Source organism: Podarcis filfolensis (assembly GCF_964270895.1).
Source record: "Podarcis filfolensis genome assembly, chromosome: 16".
In the NCBI taxonomy this organism is placed as follows: Eukaryota; Metazoa; Chordata; class Lepidosauria; order Squamata; family Lacertidae; genus Podarcis; species Podarcis filfolensis.
Genome location: NC_139620.1, coordinates 5983909 through 6003343, shown reverse-complemented (window position 1 = coordinate 6003343; position 19435 = coordinate 5983909). Strand labels below are relative to the sequence as shown.

Here is a 19435-nt window from a genome sequence, read left to right as displayed (position 1 = left end):
AACATAGCAGGCCAGGGAGTTAATTAGAACCTTCCACCCTGACATGCTGATTTTTTAAAAATGTGTGAGATTGATTGATTGATTTTGCACTGCCTACATATGCTTACATGACAGGTGGAATCATATCAATCCACTCGTCCATCTATCCCTAGCTCACAAAATTTACATACCATTTTATCATTTACAAAAAAGACGTTTACAAAAAGAATGAAACAGTAAAGCTATGGGGGGGGGGGAATCTGTTAAAAAACATTTAAAAAACATTTGAAGAATAATAAAATAATAATGGGTAAACTAAATCCAGATTAAAACACACGCCAATCTTCTATGCTTCAGGATAGGCTGGCTTAAACAATGACATTTAAGGCAGGGGCAGACTATACTACAGTGAGGATGCTCATCTGATATCAACTGGGGGGAAAACCCCATTTCTTACAAATGTGCAATGAGTATTATATGGTACCTGGAACAGTGCCAGCTTCACAGATCAAAGCTGTTGAGTGGATATATACAGAGGGAATCTCACAAGGAAACTGGTCCTGAGCTATATATATTATTCAGTCATGGGATCCAGCACAAGTGACCACCACCTGATGCTGCAGCCTCAGTGACCACCCTGAGGACCACTAGGCCCTTTCAGAAACGAGCACCGCAGTCATCAGTGTGTCATAACCATTCTTTGCCTTGTTTCAGGCTTAATTCACAGAAACAACTGCCACACCGAAGCCGAAAGATGAGCCAACAAAGACAAAGCGGGGGCTGTTGCGGCGGTTCAGGGGGCGGCAGCGGTGGCGGCGGCGGTGGCTGCGGCGGCGGAGGCGGAGGCCAAAGCCAAAGCTCATCCTGCTGTGGAAGAGGCGGAGGCGGAGGCCAAAGCCAAAGCTCATCCTGCTGCGGAAGAGGCGGAGGAGGATCTGGTGGCTGCTGCGGCGGTGGCGGTGGCGGTGGGATGATGCAAATCCGCGGAGGAGGAGGCAGCTGCGGAGGATCTGGCGGTGGAGGAGGAGGAGGCTGCTGCTGCTGCAGTGGAGGCGGCGGAGGCGGCGGACAGTCCGGCGGAATCATCATTATTCCAAGTGGAGGCGGCCAGTCTTCTGGGTGCTGTGGTGGAGGTGGATATGGAGGTGGATATGGAGGTGGCCAGCAAAGGATCCCCATAGTTATTGGCGGAGGATCTGGAGGGGTTTGCTGTGGAGCTAGTGGCGGCGGTGCAGTATGCTGTGGATCATCCGGCGGTGGTGGCCAGTCTTCTGGGTGCTGCAGTGGAGGTGGATCTGGTGGTGGCATGGGCCAGCAAAAGATCCCCGTAGTTATTGGTGGAGGATCTAGCGGCGGCAGTGGGGGTGCAGTATGTTGCAGCTCGTCTGGCGGCGGCGGCGGTGGTGCTGTTTGTTGCAGCTCGTCTGGTGGTGGAAGCTCAGGTGGGGTTAAGGTTCTTGGAGGAGGATCTGGTGGAGGAGGTGGAGGAGGTGGAGGATCCGGTGGGAAAACCATCATCATAGGTGGAGGAAGTGGTGGGGGATCTGGTGGTGGAGTATGTTGCAGCTCCTCTGGCGGCAGCGGTGGTGGTGGTGCAGTTTGCTGTAGCTCATCTGGGGGTGGAGGCTCAGGTGGGGTTAAGGTGATTGGAGGAGGATCTGGTGGAGGAGGTGGAGGAGGTGGAGGATCAGGTGGGAAAACCATTGTCGTATCTGGAGGAAGCAGTGGTGGTGGTGGTGGAGGAGGAGGAGCTGTGTGCTGCAGCAGCGGCAGTGGCGGAGCTGTCTGCTGCAGCAGCGGTGGATCTGGTGGTGGATCCTCACAGACCAAGTGCCCCATTGTCGTCCCAGCATGCATTGGGCAAACAAAGCAGCCCTGCTCCATGCCAAGCATCAAGTAAAATGCAACATATGCCAAGCAACCCAAGATAAGCTAACTTTGCCAGTTCACATCAGTGTCCTGACAACATCATGTTAAGCCCAAAACACTTCTGCATGTTGCTTTGCCCTTCCATTATTCAATGGCATTTTATGTTTGCATGTTCAATGTGTGGCTTATTCTTCAATGTAATTTATGAATGTGTATGTGTTTGTGGTGGATGAGAGTTTCCTCATCCACCCACTGCTGCTGATTTCCTTGTTTCAATCTCCCTTAATGCGAGGGATTAAATAAAGCTTACTTAGAATCAACACATCTGTCGTGTCTTCTTCCATCACCCCTCTGCCATTATCACAATCCATCTGCCACATGCCTCTTTTAGGTTCAGCTTTATAAAATTTGTATACTGCTTCCCACTAAGGTTGTCCCACAATTGTCCCAACCAAAGTTTTCTTTTTTTAAAAAAAAAGAACCAACCCCTGATCCAGCAGGCTCTTTTTATGTCCTTATGATCTTATGCTCATGCTGCTCTGAAGACCCTTAGGATCCACAGTGGGTGGCTGTAAGCTGTAAGCTCTCACAAACGCATAGTCTTTCCCAGTATAAGGTAGCTATATATATTCAAATTGACCCACAGTCACTTCCAAGCATCATCCTGGAAGGAGAGCTCACAACTCAGTGATCAGGCTCTGAAAGCGCAATGTCCCAGATTCACTCTCTAGTATCTCTAGTGGAATAATAATAATAATAGCAAAAACAACAACAACAATAATAATAATAATTTATTTGTATCCCACCCTCCCCGGCCGAGGCCAGGCTCAGAGCAGCTAACACCATAAAAACAACACAATATGCATAAAAACAGACATCAATTAAGTAAAATACATCTTAAAATTAATTCAGACAAGTTAAAATCTAGGCACGTGGCAATTATCAGATTGGAATTGAGAGTGGTTAATACTTGCCAGGGCCAACTGTTTCCACAAGGACCTGTGAGTGGGTTGGGGGCCTCCTTCAGGCTTGTTTTATACAAAGGAAAGTAAGTCAAACTGCATCCTACCCAAAGGCCTGGAGGAACAGGCCCCGTGGAAAGATGTCAAATCCCACAGGGCCCTGGTCTCTTGTGGGAGAGCATTCCACCAGGCTGGGACCATGGCCGAAAAGGCCCTGGGTCTAGTTGAGGCAAGTCTAATTTTCCTGGGGGCCCAGGATCTTCAAGTTGTTGTTGTTAGCAGACTGCAAGGTCCTCAGAGGGGTATACCAGGAGAGGTGGTCCCATAGGTACGAGGGCTTTAAAGGTTAAAACCAGGACCTTAAACCTGACCCTATACTCCACCAGGAGCCAGTGCACCTGGTATAGCACTGGGTGAATGTGATGCCGCGGCAAGGACCCCGTAAGAATTCTCGTCGCGGCATTCTGCACCCGCTGGAGTTTCTGGGTCAGTCTCAAGGGCAGCCCCACGTAGAGTGAGTTACAATAGTCAAGCCTGGAGGTGACCGTTGCATGGATCACAGTGGCGAGGTCAGGGCAAGAGAGATAAAGGGACCAACTGCTTAGCTCGGTGGAGATGAAAAAAATGCCGCCTTTGTCATAGCTGTTATCTGCGCCTCCATAGAAAGGGAGGCGTCAAAGATTACACCCAAACTCTTGACAGAAGGCGCTGGCACTAATTGTGCCCCTGCAAGGGATGGAAGTTGGCCCCCCAACCCCAAATCATGTCAACCCAGCCAAAGGACCTCTGTCTTCAAAGGATTTAACTTCAACAGGCTCCCACGTAGCCATCCAGCCACAGCTTCCAAACATCTGATCAATGTGTCTGGAGCCAAGCAGGCATGGCTGTCCATCAACAGATAGAGTTGGGTGTCATCAGCATACTGATGGCAATCCAAACCAAAATTCCAGACAAGCTGGACAAGGGGGCGCATAAATATGTTGAAATGCACCGGGGAGAGAATTGTGCCCTGCGGTACTCCACACACCAAGGAGTAGTGCGACGACAGCTCCCCACCCCCCAGTGCCACCCTCTGTCCCCAACCAGAATGGAACGAGTGCAACCATTGAAGGACTGTGCCCCGAAACCCCACGTCGGTGAGACGGACTGGAGTACTTAGAAATGGGCCCAAAAGTCACAGGCATAAGCTCATGCTAAGGTCCCATGTTCTGCCTACAATTATGCTGTCTGCTTCCAGAGATGCTGTTCCTTCAGCTGCTGTGCATCCTAGAAATGGAGTGTAATAATTAACAAATGAGTCAATTTCAGTCCTTCCTTCCTTCCTTCCTTCCTTCCTTCCTTCCTTCCTTCCTTCCTTCCTTCCTTCCCCTCTCTCTCTGAAGGTCCCTGAAGACAAGAAAGGCTCTATGTTCCTCTGAGTGTAGAGCTCACCAGATTTGTCGTTGTTGTTGTTTTCTGAAGGCAAGAGAAGCCCCAAGGCTATCTGGAGCCATAATGGTAGAGTGAAAGCTTTCACAATCACATAAACATTAAAAAAAAAACAGCTCCTAGAATGGGACTGGTGGGGCAGAAGGCAGGAAGGACACCAGTAGGTGGAGCCAGAGTCAATGGCAAGAAGAGTCCATTCAACCTAAATTTCCCCCCACCCTCTTCTTTCCAGGACAACATAGAGACTAAGGAGGAGGAAGCTTACACACAAGGCAATCTCCTGTATATGTAGGCAGACATGGGGGGGAGGGGGCTGGCTGAATGGAAACTGAGGTTGTCAATGTCCCATTCACCCAAATAGACCAGCCTCCACTGCCAATCAGCATGACCAATGGCAATGATGGAAAATGGAATGCAACAACATATGGTGGGCCAGTGATTCATTTGACCAATGGAAGAGCATAGTAGAAGACACAACTGGTTTTTTTTTGGGGGGGGGGATAGAAAGGTGTTGTTAAGGACAGCTATCTGCTGAAACTATGTTCTTAAAGACAATGGGATGGATCCTTTTCGCAGATGACTACTGAACTGAGTCTTGACCAGAACCTCCACTCCACCAAGTCAGATCTTCTGTATATTTGTTGTCTTGGTTGGCAACTAGGAATGATCTATAAGCAGTGGTCAAGGTGGTTCTTCAAGGTCATGGCAGAGAGCCTAGTTAACAAAAGTTGGGATGTTGCTGTTCCAGTTTTTTAAAAAGGCAGTTCCTTGCGGTCCTAAGTTAAGAATACATTTATTTCATGGGTGGCAGTTGTATTTTTCACATGGCTCAGTTGCATGGTGGCTTGTGCTCACTGGGACAGGTGAGGCTGGATTTGCAGTAGATGCCACTGGAGCTAATGACAGGCAGAGCCAGCCAATTGTCTCTTCCTCCCTGTTGTGGTTAGGGAAAAGTTCTCCCCATTCCACTCCTCAAAACTTGTGGAAATCCAATAAAGCTGAATGTTGAAAGATTCAGGGCAGATGAAAGGAAGTCCTTCTTCACACTGCACATAGTTAAACTGTACAACTCACTCTCCCAGGAGCAGTGATGGCCACCAACTTGGATGGCTTTAAAAGAGAATTGGACAACCTTATGGAGGAACAGGCTATCAATGTCTCCATCAGCCCCACTGTTGCCTGAAGTTAAGCCATGTTAATGGCAGGGGTGATGAGGCCGGAAATGAAAGTGATAAGCATCTGATGTGAGAGACATGTGCTGACATCACACTTCTCTTCTCCAAGCTGATCCTTGACCTGATCCAATAGAGCCAGGCTGTTCTTATGTTCTTAGAAAGATCCATCGGCAGGATTGTTGAGTGAGCTCATAGGACAAAAGAGAATCAAAGGACAAAGTAGGACCATGTAGAAGTCAACGCCAAAGAAGAATCAGAGATACAGGCATACGCCAGACCTCAGGAGAACCATGTTTTCCAAGCTTGAGTAGGAAGCCCTCTTCTTCTCCTTCCAGCCCAGAAGTGCTCAATAATCAGTCTGTGTGGGCAGATTTAGCCCAGGGCCTGAAGGTGCTTCCTCAAGGATGCTGTCACCTGCAGTTCAGTATATCACCACATAGGGGCAGGCAACAGGGCTTTGCTTCATTCATGTGTGTGTGTCTGATTTGCACTTTGTGGGATTGCCTTACGTCCGGGAAATCCTGGGCATGTCTTATTTGGGGGGCCTAAATGCCCATCCAGGGGGATTTTTACAATTTTAAGCAAATGTCTGGGGGTTTGGTAGGGTTAAATTTGGGGGGGGGGGCTAACCTTTTTTGTCAGGTTTTTTACCTTTGGAAATATGGCGACCCTACAGTTCCTGGAAGCTGTAGTTTGTCATTAGGAAGTCCTTGCTCCCCTCGGAGAGCTACCATTCCCAGAGAGTTTTACCAATTTATCTACCTTCCCAGGAACTCTGCAAATCGTAGCTCTTTGAGTGATATAGGGGCCTCCTAGCAACTTTCAGCACCCTTAACAACCTAAAATTCTCATGATGGAGTCTCAGAGAATTGTGGAATCCAGTTGTTATGGAGCTGTTGACCCATGTATAAACCCAGGATTGACAAACTAGATGTGGTTGCTTCAAAAAATGGAAAGGAAAAAAAAAAGTCCTCTGTGCCTAGTATGCACAGCAACAAAAAGCTGCTTTGTAGATCATTCCTGTTTGGTGTGCCATCCAGCCATGATTTCATCCAGGAGACTCCACATTTTCTTTTCCCCTCTACCCCACTGTGTTGCATTATTTTCTCTCTCTCTTTCACGCCAACTGACAGTGTTCACATCTGCAGTGCATTCTCTGTCCTCACTGGGAATTTTTAAAAAAATGTTTTCTGAGGGGTTTTCTTTGCATACCCCCTTTTCTTCTTTTAAAGTTTCTTCTCCAGGACAGAGGAAAGAAAGAAAGAAAGAAAGAAAGAAAGAAAGAAAGAAAGAAAGAAAGAAAGAAAGAAAGAACTTGGGATTTCCTTGACAATGATGATAGCGCCATCTTGTGCTTGGGTAGAGCTGTTTCAGATACATACAGAAAGGCATTCATTTGTGTGTGTGTGTGTTTGTGTGTGTGTGTGTGTGTGACTTGCCCATTGTGGCAAACAATTATCCACAACATACAAACAAGCAAACATTGATTTGTTTATTTCAATTATATACAGTGGTACCTCAGGTTACATACGCTTCAGGTTACACTCTGCTAACCCAGAAATATCACCTCGGGTTAAGAACTTTGCTTCAGGATGAGAACAGAAATTGTGTTCCAGCAGCGCGGCGGCAGCAGGAGGCCCCATTAGCTAAAGTGGTGCTTCGGGTTAAGAACAGTTTCAGGTTAAGAACAGACCTCCAGAACGATTTAACTACTTAACCTGAGGTACCACTGTATACACTAACTTCTAATAACGCACCCGCTGTAGCCAACCTGATAGTCTTGTGAAAAAACTGCAAGCATTCAATGCAGATCTGAGGTGGGGAAACTTTGGCCCTCCAGATGTTGTTGTTTAGTTGTTTAGTCATGTCTGACTCTTCGTGACCCCATGGACCAGAGCACAGCAGCCACTCCTGTCTTCCACTGCTTCCCGCAGTTTGGTCAAACTCATGTTGATAGCTTTGAGAACACTGTCCAACCGTCTTGTCCTCTGTCGTCCCCTTCTCCTTGTGCCCTCCATCTTTCCCAGCATCAGGGTCTTTTCCAGGGAGTCTTCTCTTCTCATGAGGTGGCCAAAGTATTGAAGCCTCAGCTTCAGGATCTGTCCTTCCAGTGAGTACTCAGGGCTGATTTCCTTCAGAATGGATAGGTTTGATCTTCTTGCAGTCCATGGGACTCTTAAGAGTCTCCTCCAGCACCAGAATTCAAAAGCATCAATTTTTCAGCGATCAGCCTTCTTAATGGTCCAGCTCTCACTTCCGTACATCACTACTGGGAAAACCATAGCTTTAACTATACGGACCTTTGTCAGCAAGGTGATGTCTCTGCTTTTTAAGATGCTGTCTACGTTTGTCATTGCTTTTCTCCCAAGAAGCAGGCGTCTTTTAATTTCGTGGATGCTGTCACCATCTGCAGTGATCATGGAGCCCAAGAAAGTAAAATCTCTCCAGATGATATTGGACTGCAACTCCCATTAGCCTCATTAAGCATGGCCAATGGTCAGGAATGATGGGACTTATAGACAGTGCTATTTTTCTAGAAAAAAGGGTGCCTGAACTTACAATGAACACCTCCCTTATTCTCTTATACTGGCAATGGCGCCCACCTAAGAGGTGCCGGAACTGAGTTCCAGTAAATTCTGGCTGATAAAAGCCCTTCTTACAGTTCAGGAACATCTAGAGGATCAATGGTTTCCTACCCTTGATACAGACTCTTAATTGCAAAGTAAATTGGAAGGCAGGATAATAAGAAGATAAGGAAAGCCCCTAATGTTTGACTCCTGGTATCTCCAGGTGGGAATGTCCCTGTGCCTTAAACCCTGTAGAACCACAGTTAATCAGGATAGACAATACAGAGTAGGATGAACCAGGGTCCTGGCTCAAAATAAGGCATCTTCCTGTGTGCTTACTTTTCTTTTTGACACCATTGCCCAAATTGGTCTTTGGGAGTGGGGAATGATCAGGCAATTGAAGTGGGGGTTTACCATTCCTGCCCTAGCTCCACATAAAAAAGATGGAAGCCACAAGGAACTAAATGAAACATGACTAGGTGGACATTCAAACCTTACTTGAATCAAAAGCATTTCCAGTGTTGAATATAAGTCAATAGAAAGATGTATGCATGGGTGAGTCCATACCCAGTTTATTTTTAAAAAAATGCAAGACACCCAATTCCTTCAATGGGGTGGCACATAAAACCCCCAAAGTCTGGATGGAAAGTTTATAACAATGAGGAGCAGCAGTGTGGTCTAGTGATTAGAACAGGGGTGACTAATGTCACCTTTTGGAGCCCAGCTTCAGCCTCAGAACAGCCAATGGTCAGGGATAATGGGACTTGGGAGTGGCATCTGGGTGGTCACAGCTCACTCTCCTGACCAAGAAGAATGTAATTGAACTTCTAGTTAACCACTTGGTCACACAGGAATCTGCCTTTCACTGGACCAGAAAATTGGTTAATCTACTTGGTACTGTCTTTGCTGACCGGCAGTAACTCTTCAGGGTTGAAGACCCACCTGAACACATCAGAGATGGAACTTGGAATCTCCTTCAAACAAAGTAGATGCTCTACCACTAAGCTATGGTCCATCACCAAGTCTCAGAGCAGAGAGAGGTCTTCCATCACTCCTCTTTCCTGGACCATTTTAAACTGGAGGTTCTCAGGAATTGAACCATGTCTGCCCATTGTCACTTGGCCTCAACCTGCTTGTTCAGGTGCATAGCATACATGATCATCATCCGGAGCACAGATCATCATCTGATGATCATCAGGAACCTGACCAAGCTTGCTCCGATCTATGGAGCATCATGTTACATTAAATCAAGTGACAAGTCAACGTGTGACAAGGTCACATGGAGGCAAGTGCATCGTGGCTGTCATACCTCCTAACAAAAGGTTCTGTTGTGATTAACACAGCAGTTAGGCCAAGCCTGTACAAGTCATGACACATTGTCAAGGACTATGATCTACAGGGCTAGAACCATCAGAACCCAGCATTCTCAGGTACCTGCTAGGTACCCAGCCCTGTGCCCTGGCATGGGCTCACTGATGGTGAGAACTCTGTGGAGCCCCAGTAATAAACCACCATTTTACATTTCCTACGAAACTCCAAAATGATGCAACTCTGAGAAATTGAAGTGAAAACTGTTTGGCACAAGTCTTAAGGGCCACCAAACAGTTCTGATTGGAAGAAGTGCTGTGCTGCCTAATAGGACCATCCACAGTGGGGAGAATGCCACACTCCTATGGATATAATAATAATAATAATAATAATAATAATAATAATAATAATTTATTATTTCTACCCCATCCATCTGGCTGGGTTTTCCCAGCCACTCTGGGCAGCTTCCAACAAAAGATTAAAAATTCAATAAACATCAGTCATTAAAAACTTCCCTAAACAGGGCTGCCTTCAGATGTCTTTTAAATGTCATATAGTTTTTTACTTCTTTGACATCTGATGGGAGGGCATTCCACAGGTTGAGTGCCACTACCGAGAAGGCCCTCTGTCTGGTTCCCTGTAACTTCGCTTCTCCCAGTGAGGGAACCGCCAGAACGTCCTGGCACTGGACACTATTTGACTTCGCTGCAGGTTCATTCAGTTTATCTTATGGGTTATTGCAAGTATTTTTCATCTTATTGCTTTATTTTCATTTTGTTGTCTTATATTTGTGACTTGCTACGAGACTCCTTCGAGAAGGCCCTCAACGCTGGACCTCAGTGTCTGGGCAGAACGATAGGGGTGGAGACACACCTTCAGGTATACTTAGAGGCTAGCCTCTTAGAAAGTATAAACTTATTGGCAATAGGCTCGCCATAAATGCAGAGTTTGAGATGCAATGCAGTCCAAACAAATCAACATCAAGCGCAGAGAATCAGTCCAGGTCAAAATCATTGACATTGTCTACCAAATACTTCACTCTTGTGGCCTATCCCCACAACACCTACTCACTATGGGCCCCACTAAAGCAAACAGTCTAATTGGTCAACGTCTAAAAGATATCGAGCATCAGAACAACCTGGCCACTATAAGGAAATTCTGCCCTTGGTATGTTCGTTTCCCACCTTTCCATTTTGATTCTCTGGCCCCATATCTGCACAAACCTATTATCCCAAAATAGGTTGCTAGGTTCATAGCAGGGGCAATCAGAATAAGGGCCACTAACTGACTGCTGATTCAGGACTCGTGCTCTTATATCAAATTTCCCTTTCTGCTTACACTGTAATGTTTTATTGTTGCTATGGCCATTGGCTAATGCGAATAAAGTTTCATCTATCTATCTATCTATCTATCTATCTAATCATCTATCTATCTATCTATCTATCTATCTATCTATCATCATGCTATGTTGGCAGACTTCATTGATAGCTTTATGTACCATGAATTTGCTGGATACTTTTCAATAGCCATCCAAATTGCATATATGACTCCAGCTGTCCTTCTGATTGTATATAAATTCTTTTAACTGGTTCTAATCTTGTGGTTTTTTTTAATCATGGTAACCACCATGGGTAGAGTTGCCATATTTCAAGGAGTAAAATTCCTGACATCTACAAAGTCGTTGAATGCTCCCCCCCCCCTTTTTTTTAAGAAAACAGCAAAATTGTGGAGCTCTTTTCCCTGCTTTTTCCATTGTGTTGCCATACACCTGGGTTTTTCCTGCCATTTTTTCTGATTCGGCAACATTCTCCCCGATGACATTTTTACACCAGAAAACCAGGACATGTCAGGAATTTTCCTGGCGTATGGCAAGCCTAACCATGGGGTTTTATGGTGAAGGAGTGGTAAGAAATCCAATGGAAGAGGCGGTGGTGGAGTTGGAATAAACATGATAACAAATAGATAAGGCAGCACCCTGTTCTCAGAAGCTTACACTGCAATTTTAAGTGGTGCAACTGTCCGAGATACGGGAAGTGTTTCTTTTGTGGTTGAGGAAGTAAGTTCCTCCTGATAGTTCAGGATACAGGGAGAAGATGCTTATCTGTAAACAGCTGGGGAGTTATAACTGGCTGTTGCTTAGCATTCCATTTATTAATTTGACTTCAACTTCCAAACGGAGAGCACTCATTATACAGTTTGATATCCACCAATATTTCATAAACACCTGGTCAAACTATGGTTTGAAACCTGATTTATTCACATCTTTACACTTGAGTTAGGTTAAACGGACTGTAGATGTCAGAGGCGCTGGGCCTGTGATGTCACACACAGCACACAGTGTGACATCATACATCATACGGTAGGAGGAGGCCCAGTGGGACCCATCAAGGCCTCTAGAAGACCTGACGAGACCTGCTGTGGCCTCCAGAAGGCCCAATGGGGCCATGGGAGGATGCGACAGGGCCCACCACAGCCTCCAGAAGGCCCAACGAGCCTCGTTGAGAAGAAGCTGCGTCTCAAAGCCCAGTGTCCTTATTTTCATCTGAGGGATGTTGGAGGGCATCTAACAAGTGTACACTCCTTCACACCAACTGATGTATGGTGTATAAAAAGCCTCCACTTCTGCTCAACATCATGTGTGTACACATCCATTGCTACAAAGAACCCAACGTTAGTCCTATTCAGAGCAGATCCATTCGCAACTAATTTAGGCTGCTAGTTTCCAATAGGTTTACTCCAAGTGAAACTTGTTGTTGCCCCAACAAGCACCTGTGTGCCTTCCAGAGGCTGTGGCGGGCCCCCGTTTCACAGTAAAGGCACCCCATAGTGGCGGTGTAGCAACAGTGTGAGGGTAGTGGCAGCAGCGGTACACAGCCACAGGTGGAGCTACCTGTCCCAGCACCCGGAGCGGTGCGGAGGTGGGGCTAGCCGACCCACGGGGGCAAGGCTAGCCACCCACACGGCGAGCATCTTTAGCCGCCCACCACCCATTTGGCGAGCGTGGGGGGCTCTGCTAGCTGCCCGTGCAGGGAGCGTCCCTAGCAGCTCCCTGCCCATGCAGCAAGCGTCTTGGGGTGCTGCTAGCGTGGCGGGAGGGGTGGGTGTGGTGCAGTGATGTCACCCTCCCTCACAGTTGACACCTGGTGCGCACCGCACCCACCGCACCCGCCTTCCTCTGCCAGTGTACACAGCAGCAGCGGTGCACAGCAGATGGCAGCGGAAGCTGTGGGTCTGAGCACCCACAATAAAAACATTGTGGGTGCTAGAATAAGGTTACTAGACGTCCCCGTTTCCTGGGGAAAGTCCCCGGATTTACAAATCAGTCCCCATACAAAATTCATTGAAGTTGAAAAGTGTCCCCGGATTCATTGAAAAAAATCTGGTAACCTTATCGCTAGGACTCCTGGGGGCCCCTAGAGTTGGCGCCACTGGCAGATGTTATAGCAGGCATAGGGAAACTCCACCCTTTCAGATGTTTGGAACTACAATTCCCATCATCCCTGACCACTGGTCCTGTTAACTACGGATGATGGGAATTGTAGTCCCAAACATCAGGAGGGCCAGAGTTTGCCTATGCCTGTGTTATAGCATGGTCATATCAAGAGGGGTTGTACCTCACAACAGTGCAGCTCTGGAGTCCATAGTATGTCTCCCTACCTTCCTTTAGCCAACCAACCAAGATCATTCTGTTTTTGTTCTCCTGTCCTAAGCCTTGTGCTAAAAAGGCCCAAGACTTTTCATATGACATCATACCCAGTTACTCTGGGAAACTTCCAAATCTCCTTTCCCTCTTTACACCCCAGATCAGCACGTAGGGACAGTTCTCTGGCATTGCCAATGGCTTTCAATGGCACTTTATTTTTCCTTAATGGTCCTAACCCAGCCAGGTTGTTTTACATAGGCTAGAGGGGGAATTTCTTTGCAGGTTGGGTTTTCCCTTCATATCCCAAATAATTAAAATCCAATTAGTATCTGGGATTTAGCAGGCCCCTCAAAATCTATAACACTATAAATATATGTCTAGCCAGTCATTTATTTGATCCATTCAATTCATCTGATTTGCATTAACTGCATTAATTGTTAAATACATTAATGAATCAATTAATTTTAACGGATAAAGGCAACAACCGAAGTCTATGATAAAACAAAAGCTATTTTGGATGGTAAAATTCTGTATGTGTAGAAAACCTCTGATGTGAATGTAGTCTATAGAACTAATAATAATAATAATAATAATAATAATAATAATAATAATAATTTGTTATTTATACCCTGCCCATCTGGCTGGGTTTCCCCAGCCACTCTGGGTGGCTTCCAACAAAATATTAAAAATTCAATAAAACATCAGACATTAAAAACGTCCCTAAACATGGCTGCCTTCAGATATCTTCTAAAAGTCAGACAGTTGTTTATTTCCTTGACATCTGATGGGAGGGCGTTCCACAGGGCAGGCACCACCACCGAGAAGGCCCTCTGCCTGCTTTCCTGTAACCTCACTTCTCACAGGGAGGGAACCACCAGAAGGCCCTGGCGCTGGACCCTAGGGTCCAGAATGAACGATGAGGGTGGAGACACTCCTTCAGGAATACTGGGTCTGTAAAATTCACATCTAGTCTTGCCTCTGATCCTGCTCAGCATTGGCATGTGGTTCCTGAGAAGTTCTACAAGAGGAAATGTAGCTTTTGGGCTGTATCAAGTGGCATTTAAAAAAGAAAAGAAAAATATATGATGTCATTTAATTTGGGCAGGTAAGGAATCCAATGAGAGATGATGAGGAGGAGGATAAATGTTCTGGAGAATAGTCATCAAAAGACTTTCATACATGGTGAACTTGTAAAAGGGTAAAGGAGTATTGGGAAATGATATATAATGAATTGGGGGAAAAAACTTTAAAAGTACCTTTCCCCAAAAAACAAAGTCCTTTTTGTTGGGGATAATTCAGAGGGAAATTCCCAGGTGTCAAATAATACTATTTATGTATGCTACTACTGTGGCCCGTGTTTTGTTACCCACAAAATGGAAAACGAGCAAGGTTCCAACCAAAGAAGAATAGCAACTTATACTGATGGAATACACACAATGAACAGGGTGGTGATGCAGTGACTATCGCAATAGACCCCATATATTATCTCCAAGGCAACTATCTGTAAACAAACAATAAACGTCCATAAAAATGGCAAAAGTAGTTTCTTTCCCAAATAGTTTTTATCTTAAACAATAGCAAGTGCAGTAATAAAGAGCCCACTTGAACAGTGGTTCAGTGCTCAGACGTCGTTCCGGTAATCCAACATTTCGTCGCTAAAGAGCTTACTCATCGAGCTTTGTAGTAAATAATACACAAGTGAAGACAGTGTGTAAATGACTTAAAGCAGGGGTATATCTGTCCCCGTCTGCATGTTTCCATTGGGAGGAGCATAGAAAGAGGATGATGTCCTTCAGATTGTTAAGCCTTCTTAGGAAACATGGGAAGGGTTAACTAATTGTGTTTGCAAGTGTTCAAGATAAAACCTATTTTGGAAAGAGAAGAAATGAGCACTGAACCACTGATATATTACAAGGGAGATCTTTATTTCATCCTCTTTTGTCCTCAAGGCCACTTGGATGCTTGTAAGAAAGTTTTTTGGGACTCTGCTTCAAGCTAATTGAGAGGCAGAATGAAAGTTCATGGGTTGAGTTACTGGGACCCAACAGGAAAATTGGGGGAGGTGTTGCACATTTAGCAAGCACATTAGCAAGCTGAAACAGGAGGAAGATGGTGGGGTTCTTTGTGCCTTGTGTTCGATGAGGATGGAAGGGGGCATATGCCATTCACCCCCACTTTGGGGAGGGGAGGGTTGGAAAAGTAGGTAGGGTAGTGTAGGGTAGGAGATAGGGAAAGGGGGAAGGTGATGAGTAGAAGGGTAGAAGGGTAGAAAGGAAGGTGGAGAGGGGAAAGGAGTGGGTAGGGGAAGGAATGGTAGAAAGCTTGGAAGGAGGGAGGGCAGGGTAGAAGGGTAGGAAGTAAAGAGGGAGGGAAGGGAAGGGGAGAAAGGGGGAGGAGGGGAGGAAGGAGGTAGTGGAGGGGCAGTGGTGTGGGAGGAGCTGTCTGTAGCGAGAGAAGAAGCTGCGTCTCAAAGCCCAGTGTCCTTATTTTCATCTGAGGGATGTTGGAGGGCATCTAACAAGTGTACACTCCTTCACACCAACTGATGTATGGTGTATAAAAAGCCTCCACTTCTGCTCAACATCATGTGTGTACACATCCATTGCTACAAAGAACCCAACGTTAGTCCTATTCAGAGCAGATCCATTCGCAACTAATTTAGGCTGCTAGTTTCCAATAGGTTTACTCCAAGTGAAACTTGTTGTTGCTGTTTAGTCGTTTAGTCGTGTCCGACTCTTCGTGATCCCATGGACCAGAGCACGCCAGGCACTTCTGTCTTCCACTGCCTCCCGCAGCTTGGTCAAACTCATGTTGGTAGCTTTGAGAACACTGTCCAACCATCTCATCCTCTGTCATCCCCTTCTCCTTGTGCCCTCCATCTTTCCCAACATCAGGGTCTTTTTCCAGGGAGTCTTCTCTTCTCATGAGGCCAAAGTACTGGAGCCTCAGCATCACAATCTGTCCTTCCAGTGAGCACTCAGGGCTGATTTCCTTAAGAATGGAGAGGTTTGATCTTGCAGTCCACGGGACTCTCAAGAGTCTCCTCCAGCACCATAATTCAAAAGCATCAATTCTTCGGCGATCAGCCATCTTCATGGTCCAGCTCTCACTTCCATACATCACTACTGGGAAAACCATAGCTTTAACTATACGGACCTTTAACTATACAACCCTGCGTGTTTATCAACAAATCCACACACTAAAAAAATAAATAAATCCGTTTAACATAGAAATGACAGGGAACAGACTTAATTGATTGATATAGTGCATTTATATTCTTCCTTTTTCTCCAGGAACTCAAAGTGGCCTACATGGTTCTCCCCTTCCTCATTTTATCCCTACAACACTCCTGTTAGATAGGTTAGGCTGAAAGGCAGTGACTGGCCCAAGGTCACAGTCAGTGAGCCTAATTGTGGATTTAAATCCTGGTTTCCCACATCCAGTCCAACACCCTAAGGACTGTACCACAACAGTCTCTCAACCTATGGATAAACAAGTGCAGTAGCAATTGGGACTGGATATATTCTGATTTGCTTATCTCTAGCAAAAGCCCACCCTTGAATACATCACCCATCAGGAGCCCCCACAAATATGTGAAGCACCGCTACAAAGCAGCATCACAGGAACTTACTCATTAGGTGGAGCACCTTCATTAAGCTGTTTACATCCCATAAAAATAGCGAGTGATACAAAAGTGAGATATGGATCTCATGATTTGTCTGACATCTTGGGTTTGATGAGGCCGACAGTTAAGGGAAGTTAACTGTGCCACTCACCATTCCTGGGGTGCCTCACTTCCCATAGGAGTGGCCAGAAGATGGGTATAAAGAGGATCTCTGGTCCCCAAGCTCATCATTCGAATCCATTGAGACTTCTCCATCGTTCCACCACATCTGCTAAACAAGGTAAGCTCAATGCTCAGATCATCCTCCTTCCTTTGAATGGATTGAAGCATCTTCAGCTATGCACTGATGCAACGATAATGCTATTTGGGTAGGAGGCAAAGGGTTGATTTGGGTTTTTGATACAGTGTGCAATTCCTTCCAATCAATGGAGGGAGAGGGACATTTTTCTCGATGCAAATGAGAAGTGGAGAATCTGTTGGGAGTTCTCCCTTTGTTCTCTGGGTATTTGCTGTTAAGGTTTGGGGTGAAATATTGGTGCACAGTGTAGCTACTGCATCCACAAACATGCAGAAGCTTGTTGTAATTGGAGTTGGGCGATGGTACTTGAGCAGCAGAGGTCACAGCAGATGAATTGGTGTGTCCTCCCCAACAGCAATGCCTGAATGATAGCTGCAGCTAAGCCAAAGTTTTCTTCAGGGCATTTTAATCCTTTTAAATTAAAGGATTAATCTGTCAGACAAAAATTCACCGAGGAATTGTTTCCGGCAGAGGCCTTATACATCCATGCACAGTTTGCAGGGCCAGACCTGCTTAACTCTTGTAGAGGAGCAATGTTATCCCATTATCTGACCTTCATATTTACACCAGATAAATGGTTTGGCTTGTTAGCTTGCAGTCATCCAGGGAAGCACTGAGGAAGCAGATTCAAGGAAGATAGTACAGGAAACAGCTGAAGCTAGTGATTCTGGAGGTGGGCAATCAGTGTCTGAGTTCCATCACTGCAAAGCAGGAACAAAATAGAAAAAAGGAGATACAGGACAATACAGTCTGAAAAACATGGCACGTCAGTGAGTAGACTAGATTACAACCTTCCGCCCCAACATGGTTATGTTCTACATGTGGGAAATTCTTTTGCACTGGCTAGATACGTTTACATGACATCTAGAATCATATCCATCCATCTACCTACCTATAGCTCTCAAAATTTGTATGCTATTCAATTGTTTGCAAAATATGGTTGTTGTTGTTTTTAAAAAAGAAACAGTAAAACTTTCCAGTTGTTTTTTTTTTAAATGCAAACATCCAAAGGATAATTAAAATAACAAATAAGCTAAAAGCCACATTAAACCATCAATGTTTCTCAATAAGCTTGATGACAGAAAGATATTTTAGCAGGGGCAGAAAATACTACTGCAACCTGATATCAACTGTCAGGAAGTTCCGAAATGTGGGTGGTGCGACACTAAAATATCAATTTCTTAGAAATGTGCAATGAGTACCATGTGGCATCTGTAAGAGTGCCAGTTTCAGAGATCAAAGTGTTTAAATGAATGGAAATTTATGGAGAAAGGAAACTGGTCCTGAACTGTCTCTCCTTCCCGACACATGCACAAACAAACAAACACACAAACATGCATTCAACCATGCGATCCAACACACTGCCAATCGCCACCTGTACTCCCTGGTGCTGCATCCTGGGCACAAGTTGACCGCCATGAGAATGAGGCCCTTTGAGAAAGGAGCATTGCAGCCAGCAGTGTGCATTAACTATGCTTTGTCCACTTTCCAGGTCTAACGCACCACACGAAAGCCGAAAGATGAGCAAGCAAAGACAAAGCAGGGGTGGCTGTTGCTGCTGTGGCAGTTCAAGGGGCGGCTGCTGTTGCTGTTCTGGAGGTGGAGGATATGGCGGCGGCGGACAGTCCAGCGGAGTCATCGTTATACCAAGCGGAGGTGGATATGGAGGTGGATATGGAGGCGGCCAGCAAAAGATCCCAATGGTTGTTGGCGGAGGATCTGGAGGGGTTTGCTGCGGAGCCAGTAGCGGTGGCGCAGTGTGCTGTGGATCATCCGGCAGCAGTGGCCAGTCTTCTGGGTGTTGCATTGGAGGTGGAATGGGTGGTGGATATGGAGGTGGATATGGATATGGCCAGCAAAAGATCCCCATCATTGTTGGTGGAGGATCTGGAGGGGTTTGCTGTGGAGCTAGCGGCGGCCGTGGTGGTGCAGTATGTTGCAGCTCGTCCGGCTCCGGTGGCGCAGTTTGTTGTAGCTCATCCGGTGGTGGAAGCTCAGGTGGGGTTAAGGTGATTGGAGGAGGATACGGTGGAGGAGGATACAGTGGCGGCAGTGGGAAAACCATTGTCGTATCTGGTGGAAGCAGTGGTGGTGGCAGTGGCGGAGCTGTGTGCTGCAGCAGCGGCAGTGGTGGAGCTGTGTGCTGCAGCAGCGGCAGTGGCGGAGCTGTCTGTTGCAGCAGCGGCGGATCTGGTGGTGGATACTCACAGACCAAGTGCCCCATTGTCGTCCCACCATGCATTGGGCAAACAAAGCAGGTCTGCCCATTGCCAAGCATCAAGTAAAATGCAACATTTGCCAAACAACCCAAGAAAAGCGAACTTTGCTACCTCGCATCAGCATCCTGACAATGACATGTTAAACCCAGGACACTTCTGCATGTTGCTTTCTTTGCTCTTTCATTCTTCAATGGCATTTTATGCTTGCATGTTCAATGTGTGGCTCATTCTTCAATGTAACTTATGAATGGCTGTGTGTGTTTGCGGTGGATGGGAGTTTCCTCATCCACCCTCCCCTGCTGATTTCCTTGCTTCAATTTCCCATAATGCATGGGAGAGAATAAAACTTATTTCAGAATCAA

The 19435-nt window shown here is 46.0% G+C and overlaps 2 protein-coding genes and 1 long non-coding RNA gene across 4 annotated transcripts in view; 2 read left to right on the top strand and 1 right to left on the bottom strand.

Moving 5' to 3' along the window:
* The window catches only part of LOC310752025, a 19304-nt gene extending 10054 nt beyond the window's left edge, over positions 1–9250 (bottom strand). The window contains exon 1 of the long non-coding RNA XR_014542800.1: positions 9110–9250. This is a non-coding gene — a long non-coding RNA (uncharacterized lncRNA). The remainder of the gene's footprint in view (positions 1–9109) is intronic.
* LOC310751837 (uncharacterized protein) overlaps positions 1–19435 on the top strand; it is a 20324-nt gene extending 889 nt beyond the window's left edge. The window contains exons 1-2 of one of the 2 annotated variants that reach the window (XM_083591563.1): positions 16701–16836; positions 18347–19435. In XM_083591563.1, coding sequence (XP_083447689.1) covers positions 18375–19139 — 765 coding nt within the window. In that variant the 5' untranslated portion in view covers positions 16701–16836; positions 18347–18374 and the 3' untranslated portion in view covers positions 19140–19435. Of the gene's footprint in view, positions 1–16700; positions 16837–18346 lie in introns of those variants that run through there. The other variant, XM_083591564.1, reaches the window with a different exon arrangement.
* LOC310751785 (uncharacterized protein) lies at positions 825–2168 on the top strand. The gene has a single exon (XM_083591438.1). The coding sequence runs from the start codon at positions 950–952 to the stop codon at positions 1877–1879; it is 930 nt and encodes a 309-aa protein (XP_083447564.1). The 5' UTR covers positions 825–949; the 3' UTR covers positions 1880–2168.